The sequence below is a fragment of the Capsella rubella genome, unplaced genomic scaffold, assembly GCF_000375325.1.
Source record: "Capsella rubella cultivar Monte Gargano unplaced genomic scaffold, Caprub1_0 scaffold_3, whole genome shotgun sequence".
Lineage (NCBI taxonomy): Eukaryota > Viridiplantae > Streptophyta > Magnoliopsida > Brassicales > Brassicaceae > Capsella > Capsella rubella.
In genome coordinates this window covers 9,337,707-9,347,153 of record NW_006238921.1, presented here as the reverse complement: position 1 = coordinate 9,347,153, position 9,447 = coordinate 9,337,707, and the positions used below count along the sequence as shown (strand labels likewise).

At 33.3% G+C, this 9,447-nt stretch overlaps 2 protein-coding genes across 2 annotated transcripts; both read right to left on the bottom strand.

Annotated features, from left to right (window-relative positions):
• Positions 1-157: 157 nt before the first annotated feature.
• Positions 158-2,680, bottom strand: LOC17892997. The gene has a single exon (XM_006299540.2). It carries the CDS (start codon positions 2,501-2,503, stop codon positions 239-241), a length of 2,265 nt encoding a protein of 754 aa, XP_006299602.1. The 5' UTR covers positions 2,504-2,680; the 3' UTR covers positions 158-238.
• A 2,287-nt stretch (positions 2,681-4,967) lies between these two features.
• LOC17890701 (CLAVATA3/ESR (CLE)-related protein 41) lies at positions 4,968-5,755 on the bottom strand. Its single transcript, XM_006298803.2, has one exon. The coding sequence runs from the start codon at positions 5,476-5,478 to the stop codon at positions 5,176-5,178; it is 303 nt and encodes a 100-aa protein (XP_006298865.1). The 5' UTR covers positions 5,479-5,755; the 3' UTR covers positions 4,968-5,175.
• Positions 5,756-9,447: the final 3,692 nt, after the last annotated feature.

Genomic DNA, 9,447 nt, shown 5'->3' with positions numbered 1-9,447 from the left:
TATATATATATATATATTAAATTTTAAAAATGTGGTAAAGGAATGAAATTCAAGTTTAAATGTGAAATTTTAAACAAATTATGCGAACTAATTTTATTCAAAACTTTTAAGAAATTAACAAAAATATATGGCCGGCGAATTCACTGAAATAAATAAATGAAATACATCTTTCAACTTTTATTCAAAGATACAATTAACCAAATGTAATAAAGTTTACAAATCAATAAAATGAACTCGATCAGTCAACTACAACAAGCGACATATACTCCTTTTTAGATATAGCAGTCTCCATGATCGTTATGGGATCAATCTTTACAATATGTTTCAGATCAATCTCTCCATCACATTCCAAGAATATTTTTAACAAATTCTTGGAAAAGCCACTTACCAAAGCCACTCCTTTCTTGTTTCCAAGCACAGGCGTTGACCTCGAATCCCTAAGGTTCCAAAACACTATCTCCGGCACAGCTTCTCCATACCCTTTCTCTCTGTACTTGCTCACTATCACCTCATAATCCGTTTGCCAACCATCATCCTCCTCCTCCTCCTCCTCCTCATCATCATCATCAGAACTATACGAAGACCTTCCCCTGCATCTGTTATTATACGAAGAGGTTGAGGTCGAAGTCGACGCTTCATCAAACTCCATGTCACTGAAGACAAACACTCTCTTGATCATCTGTTCCGGCTTCAGCTTCCCTTGCACGGCAACTTCAAGAATCAAATCAAACACTTTTTGAAAATCAGTGTTCATATCCCATTGCATATTCCTCACAAACTCTGTTTTTGATCTCAAATCGTCTCCTTCGACCAAATGGAGTTCAGGGTTTTCGCTGAACGTTATAAGCTTTCCTCTCCATGGCTCTTCTGATAGCTCCGAGACTAGCAAACCAAGCGCCACTGAGACCTCCATTGGTTCACCATGCATAGAACCCGAAACATCACAGATAGCCATGCAATTCGACAAAGAACCTTTTGCTTTAAGGTCATCAACCATTCGTTTCCATTGCAGCTCAGCGACCTGTCCACCGTCTCTGCCGTTTAACTCTCTGATTATCTCGTGAGGCAACACAGCACCGGCTGCTACCTTAGTTTTACCCGTCAACGCATCTTCAAGATATTGCTGAAACCTCTCTGCGTCGTGTTTCAAGAAAAACTCCTTGTAAGAGTTCATCGCCACTGATGCAACACGGTTGTAAGGTAGAGATTCCCAATCTCTTGCTCCCATGTATACTTCAGGGAGTTGCAGAGTCTTCCTTAGAGGAACAAGAACTTGTTTCCTTAGCCGATCACGAACTCTGTACGCATAGTGAGCTTCTTCCACGCCTTCGTACTCCGGGAATGATTCACGTGGAAACATCTTCCTAGCAATGCTCTCACAGAGAAGAGTTGCTTTGTCGAACGATGAATCAAGCGATGGACACCATTTAGCCGCTAGAGAGATTTTGTTTGGCTTGCCTGATGTCAAAAACTCATTATCTCTCCTTAGTTGATTTGCGAACAGCTCGGAGACACATTTGTGGAGAAACCTATAGTTTGCATCCGTAGAATATCTTCTCAAAGCATCATTCCCCATTGAAACCTTCTTTTCCTTGCGCGCCAAGCTTGCTTTGGCTTTCTCCTCTTGGTTCTTCTTCTCTGCGTTCGCTACCCTAAACTCCCTCGTGGATGCGGGCCTTGTTATAACCACACGGTGACCCCTTCCACGACCCCTTCCACGACCCCTACCAAAACCACGAACACTTCTAGAGAGTTGGAGAGAGAATCGGGCTCTTCTACGAGCATATGCTTCCGCTATTGTCTTGAGCCATTCCGAATTCTGGATATCTCGGATTTCAGATCCTTTTAGGATCCGGTAAAGAATCTCAGGAAAATCTTTAAAATATCCAAATTTGGAGAGGGACTCGAGGTTACAAGCTAGGGTTTTGGGATGGTGATCGTGGAGCCACAACGCTGCCGTGTAAAACCCTTCCTTGTCAGACTTTCCAGTGCCACGGACTCCACGAAGGTTACAGACAAGCTTGAGAGTGGTTAAGGCATCATGGTCCCAAGCCTCTTGTAGCCTCTGCTCGAGAGATGTCTTGGGCGTGGAAGGAACAACGTGGAAGAAGAAGTCGAGGCAAGGGTTTCCTGAGGAGAGGTACGTGGCGGATCCATTCTCGGTGTAGCCCATGGGATATTTGTTCCGAGGTACTTTATGTGGTTTAACAAGTTTCACCGGCCTAACCGGTCGAATATATCTAACCGGTCTAACAGGTTTGGCGATGGTTTTGGTTGGTTTCTTGACTTTTGAGACCTTTGCGACGCTGGGACGGCAAGTGTTGATGTTTTTGAGGAGAGCAGCGAGGTACGTGGTTGGTCTCTCCTCGGTCTGACCCATCGGTGGTGAAGTGTTGACAACGTTTGAGACAATTGCGTCCGTGACTGGATCGCTGGAACCCGAAGCCGTGATGGGAGCGTTGGAGTCTCCGATCTTAGCTGAACCAGGCAATTGAGAAGCCATAGTTACTTAGAGATATAAAAAGCACAAGAGAAGATGAAAGATGAAGAACACAAATCTATCGAGAGAAAGAAGAGTGTTTAGCGATATTGATTCAGCGAAGGATGCACCTAATATTTATACAAATACATTTGCACCGTACCGACTTAACCTAGCTAGCTAGGGTAGTTTCTATGTTAATAAAAAAGAAAAAAGAAAGAAAGAAGCGAGAATATCGGAGATGATCACAAAACTTGTATCAGTAGCTTGGGGATCAAGTTCTCTTGAAAGACTTAAATGCGTTTTATATTAGTCAAATTTAATTGGCCTAAAAGATCGTCTTTCCCGTGGAGCAAATCCAACAACAATCATAAAAGTCTCATAAATTAAAAAATCTGTTATTTTCTAAAATGGAGAATAATGTTTATTTGATATATTAAATTAAATTAGAAAAAAAAATAAAAAGCACTGTAAATAGTTCTATATACAATATAGTAGACTAAAATATGAAATCTGTTATATTATTATAGTGTTTATATATAAATTAAATCAGAAAATAAATAATAATTTATTGATTTCATGTTCATGAATGCTTTTATAATTTTTAACATGATTAAAATTTTTGAAAAGATATTAATATATTTTAATTTAAAGCATGATTTTATTTTTCATTTAAATAATGGAGAGTTAATGCATAATTTTCTTTTTTAATTACAAAAAAAAAAAAAATAGATGTAGCATATGTGTGAAGGGGTGAAACTCTATTAAAAAAAAAGTCTTTCGACTTACACGTATTAGATATTGTATTTTGGTTGGGAGGGGGCAACAATGTTTTTTCACCATTTATTCAAATGGAAAGAAAATTACAACCGGACTAATTGTGCATGCACAAATCCGTTCACATCCTCATACAACAACGGAATAACACAATCCGATTGACACCTCTAAATAAATGAAAATCCAAAAGTAAACTAAAAACATAGTTTGATCGTCCATTAGCCTCCTTATACACACGTGAAATACAGACTATCCAGTTTATATTTTGATAAAAACTTTTATATCATTTATGTATCCATAATGACCACTGACTAGTGCTAAGGTTATTATTGCATGATTAAACAAAAAATTTGCTTATTTGTTAGTCAAAAGTTTTATCGTGAAACAACGTTGATTTAAGTTAATTCAGCTTAACAATACATTATACCGAACAACCAATTATTCTAAACTTAGAATTAAGAGAGTATCTGAACTTGTCTACTCCTCATTCGACGGCATACAAATAATTTGGCCAGGTAGCTCTAACTAGCTAGCAAAAGTAGTCTCGTCTCATATTCTTGAGAAAATATATATGGCTTGGATTTTCACTTCTATTTTTCAACATTAACCTGAAATAAGTATTTTAATTATACGTTCACTAGTTTTAATTTTTTTTTTTCGAATTAACTGGGCCAAGCTCACTCGTAACAATTCATAGCACTCTCGTCCATTTTGAAATTCTAAATGTAACAATGTATTAGGGTTATTGTTTGTAAATTTAAAACTAATCTTTTTGGTTCTTCTTTTGTAAATTTCAAGAAGCATATTTGATATTCAACAAAAATTGTAACATGTAATAAACATAAGAAAAATCCAAGGCCGTTAACAAGAAAAAAAAAATACAATATACACGAGAAAAGAAAGAAAGAGAAGAAAAGTGGAACATCATAAAGCAAATGATTGATGGCATATAATTCAACAACAAGGAAATGATACGATTATAATTATCAAATCATCACTTTATAGCTTTTGTTTTTTTTCTTCTATTACACTGTGTTTTGATAAGACAAAAAGCCATGTTAGGAAGCGATTCTTGTCTAATTATTTTGCTTCTTCTCTTCCACAGTCCCATGTCGTTCAACCCAACGAAAAGAAAAAGCTGCTCCAATATATATGAAAAAGGCAATTCAAATAAAGATAATGGGGCTTCACACTTGTGTGTCGTCGAATCGTATAACCTATGGTTATGTTTGAATACATCGGAGGGTCCATAGTAACATGAATTATTGTTTATTATAATTTAAAGATTGTTATTACTTTTTCCGGTAGAAAAGAAAACTACTTTAGACAATTGATATCGGATATAGCTGTTTTGCATTTTCTTTTCAAGATTTATATTCAGAAAGGAGACAGTTTTGTCCGGACAAAACAAAAGATCGAACAATTATTTTGAGAAATGCCTCGAGATCTTCAATGTCATTCACTTAGTGATACAAATAGGGTCTTTTTGGTTCGTGGTCCAAGTTTTATAATGATTAAACTATCATTAGATAAATCTAGCAAAAGGGGTTATATAGGAATCTAATGCTTTGTGGAGGAAATATAGAGGTGGCTACATACATGTGAACAGTTAAGAGTATATATCTCTTCTTTACAACTCTAACTTCAAAACTTAAAAGATGGAGAAAGCAATATTAAGACGAACAAAAGTTTTAAAAAGGAAATGGAAGGGTACCAAAATAGATCGATCCAAAGATATATATACCAAATCCATGATAATTCATAGCCCCAAAAAAAAAAAGAAAAAAATTCCATAAGAAGTAAGCTTCTCTATAATCTCCATCGATCAGAAGCTTTACCAATATACATATAATATTGATCTATAATAACTTATCTTCCAAGCTCACCTGTAAAACCAGATGTACCAAACTCACTCACCCCTAGTTGGAAATAGGGTTTGGACCACTAGGAACCTCATGAGCATCATTCCCAAACTCTCTCCTTCTAGAAGTACGGCTGCGTCGTGTGCGAGCCTTAGGACGTAGATCCATTGTTGATGAAGCGGAAACTGAAGGTTCAAGAAGAACCCTCTTGAAGGGAGCAGCCGTAGATGTGAACTGAGGTCGACGGGTCACGGGGATTGTAAAGCTAGCAAAGAGTAAGAGAGATAAGAAGATGAGGAGAAGGAGAAGAGTATGAGAATGTGATGATTTGGTATTGGTTTGGTCATTTGATGTTGCCATGCAATTTAGAAAAAGAAATAACCACCCCCCCAAGATCCCAAGAGGGTTCAATATCCATTAACCAGCTACGAAACAACTTGAGAGCTGGTCAGAGCCGCGAGGTCAGAAGAAGTAAGATGAAACAAAAGAGAGAGAGAGAGGTGTAGTAACCAAGAAGAAGAATGAGCTTGAGATAAAGATAAAGAAGAGAGAGAGAAAGAGAAAGAGAGGTTTTCAAATATTCACACTCGTGAATATTTGATTGATAAAGTTATGAAACCAAAACAAACGTAAGCTAAAATTTTAAAGATGTATGAAAGAATAGTCACAAGGTTTATAATTTTACCAAAAGCACCTCTCTCTGTGCCTGGAGTGAATGGACATATATGGTGAATTCAGGACTAGGGTTTGAATAACGCTAGACAAAACATTTTCCTAATTTTTTTTTCTTTTGGAAATTGATATTACCTTTTTAGCCCCTGAGAAGACATAGAATTGTCGGTAGGCCTGCCACTGTGGAACGAACAAATCTCATGGAAATAGAACAAAGAGTGTAATGGGTAGTTGTGTCATTTTATGAGATTTTATCAAACGAATCTTTAAAAGCTTAGACAAAAAAGCAAAGGTGATAGGAAAAAAAATAAAAATCAAAGGAGAGGAGGTGGTAGAAAGCAAAGTTCTTTATCTTCTTTTAATTTTCCATTTTCTTTTCATATTCTCTTTTCTCAAGAAATTGTTTCTTTGACTAAGCTGATAATACACCAATTGTATATCAACGTGTATCAAATACTAGTCAAAGTAGAGAAATTATTGTATAATTAAACTATACTTATTTCCCATTATGTATATGAAAGTCAAATTATACCCTATTTGTTTATACTATGATATATGCCTGACTTTATTACTTTAATTATGCTATTGTTATACATCAAAATAACCGAGAATGCTATATAAAGACTTCAGGTATATGTCTTACATATGTATATCAGGTCAAGATCATCGAAATAGAACATAATGAATTGACACAAAATATAAATAAATGAGGACAGTAAATAATGCTATTGTTGTTTTTACTATGAATGATCGAGATTGCTATATAAAGACTTCGGGTATATGTTAATATGTATCATACATGTACATCAGGTCAAGATCATCGAAATACAACATAATGAATTGACACAAAATAGAAAAAAACGAGGATATATATAGAAGTAAAAAAAGAAAATGGAATTTTATTTTTGGCTATTTGCATAGTGTTGTTTTACACTGTCAATATAACATTGATACATATATACATGTATGCTGTTTTACACCATTACTTCTTTTTTACACTATTACTTCTTGTATACGTTTTGGTAAAAGTGTGTATGATCTCTCATACATTAGCTCGAGAACATTGCATATAATTTTCACAAGATTGAATATAAGAGTAAGCGTCTAAAACAAAAAGGGCGGTGCGGTGCGGTGATGCGCAGGCCATTAGTGTATATTGGAAGAATCAATTCATCTTTCGTTCACTAAAAATGTTTAGGGAAGATATATAAACAATAATAATAATAATGTTCGATTTGGTAAGAGATTGAAATCAATAAAGCAAATATTGAATAATAATAATATTCGAGAGGAGGAGACTGTGCTCTGTGCATGTCTCCGTTACGTGGATTGCATGGGGTCCCTTCACTTTCTCGGAATTATATCAACGAGAACGATTGTACGTAGTCGTCGTCTTTTTCGTCATTTTTTATTTCTCTTTTTTTTTCTTTTCTTTACTTGTTAAATGGTTTTGTTTGTTGCTATGCCATTCACATTGACAACTACTGACAAGATGCCAATATAACACGGCCGTATACATATAAGGTTAATTAACATGCAATTATGAAGGGAAAATGTTCATTTGGTAACCCAAAAGTAAATTTTTTTGTAGATGTAAAACCTAACTAAAGAGTAGTATTAACATAGTGTATTATAGAGATAAATATAAAGAGTAGTGAGAACTTGTATATAGAGAAGAGGAATACTGATTGTATTAAAAACATGTGTGCAGTATAGAGACTCTAATCAGTTTTATATATGTATTTATGATGTGTGTATTTGACTTTCGCAACAAGATCTTACTTTGAGACAACGTCTTTATATTTGACTTTCCTAGCTAACAAGAAAAATATATAATTAGAAAATTAACAAAGATAAAACTTTTCAAAACTAGCTTTAACCAAAAAAATGTTTTTCTTTTAAAAAACCTTTCAGAAATAAAGCTCAAGTCAATACACATAATATCAGAGTAATTATTCTGAAACGATGCAACTCGTCAGATGTATTGTCATATATAATTTGGGCTTGACTAGATCGCCTTTCTAAAGTCTCTGCACATGCTGGTTCGAGTTATAGCTAGATATGTTCTTTAGGTTATTACATGATAAATTTGTCGTTTTAAACTATCTTTGATTAGTGTAAAATACATATTATGGATGGCGATATATTTAGAAATCCTTTCACTAATATATAGTTGTATATTTGAAACTTTAAGACATAGATATATCATATATGTGTATGCAAGCGTGCACGTACGTAAAGATTGTTGTAACTTGTAAAGATGAGGCCACCACCAAATGGGTGATATCGATAAGTCATATTTTGCTTCAACATTTAGCGAAAGGCATGAAGAGCTTAAAGATTGGTCCTTATTTAGACAACACTTTTTTCTATCTTTACTTTCTTTTCTTTTTTTTATTTCCAACTTTTATTTTTACTTTTTAACTCCAAAAGCTTTACGCCTATTTTATTTCCACCATGTATCTTCGAAGATTTTATTTATTTTCTTTGTTTCTATCCACCAATATTTTTCGTTACAATCAAGTCACTTTAAAGTTGTTTGATTTGGCTCTTTGAAAAAACCGTCCACACTAGAAAATCTTTGGGGCCATCGGATGACTCGCACCAAGAAATAACAACTACACCAAAGAAGTTACTTCCTTAATTAAAGAACTAAATTTATGATATTATGTTATTTGTTTTTTTCCTTAATTTGAACTATTAAGGAGGAGAAATTAGAGGCAAAGATAAAGGCTTTTTCTCTAACAGTGAAGGACATGTTTACGTCGTGAACAAAAGGACATAATTTATATGATTTTGTAGTGTAGCTTTCACCAGTCAATTTGAAAAAATGTTAGGGAAAAAATCTATACTATTAATTGGGAAGGACAACTTGAAGCCAAACACCCCCCAATTTTAAAAATAAATTTCATGAAAATAAAACCAGTTGCCAAACAGAATTAATGACAGCAAAAAAAAAAAATAAAAAAAAATAAAAACAATATATATTTATGGAATTCATAATAATTTTTTACCATAAAAAATGGACAATTAAATTCAAAACTAAATATATGTAAACAAATATATTTCGAATATACATAAACATATTTATTATTAATTTAATATTTTAATATAATTTCGAAATTAATAATTTATATAGAATGAAATCTAATAAAACAAAATCATCATATATCTAAAATAACAAAGATAACATTTTTTTTGAAAAATGAAAAACGATAAAAAAAATATGTTAGCATATGAAATAATCAACTAATCAAATTCTACATAGTATATATACATAACTGATCATATCATAAAATTTTAAAAAATTATATAATTTTAAAATTTAAATAAAATTTAAATAAATCAATAATTAAATATTTGTTTGCTAAAATCATGCGAATAAACATTCTAGATCACATAAATTTCTTATTTTCACATAAAAATATTCATATTCAAAAATCAATCTAGCAAGTATAGCACAAATGATATCTACAAAATTTACCATTAATTCAATTAGTTAATAATTTTTATTTTGTCAAACCGTTAGTTAATGATTATTCTAAACTTTTTTTTTTCTTATTAATTTCACACAATCTTAACAAAATAAATCTTCATCCATTGGCAATTTGCATATCATTACTATTATCAAATATTAAATAATTTTTTATCAAATCA

Bases quoted from the DNA above. Each gene is read 5' to 3' on its own strand.
- LOC17892997 (XM_006299540.2), bottom strand. From the start codon at position 2,503: ATGGCTTCTCAATTGCCTGGTTCAGCTAAGATCGGAGACTCCAACGCT.
- LOC17890701 (XM_006298803.2), bottom strand. From the start codon at position 5,478: ATGGCAACATCAAATGACCAAACCAATACCAAATCATCACATTCTCAT.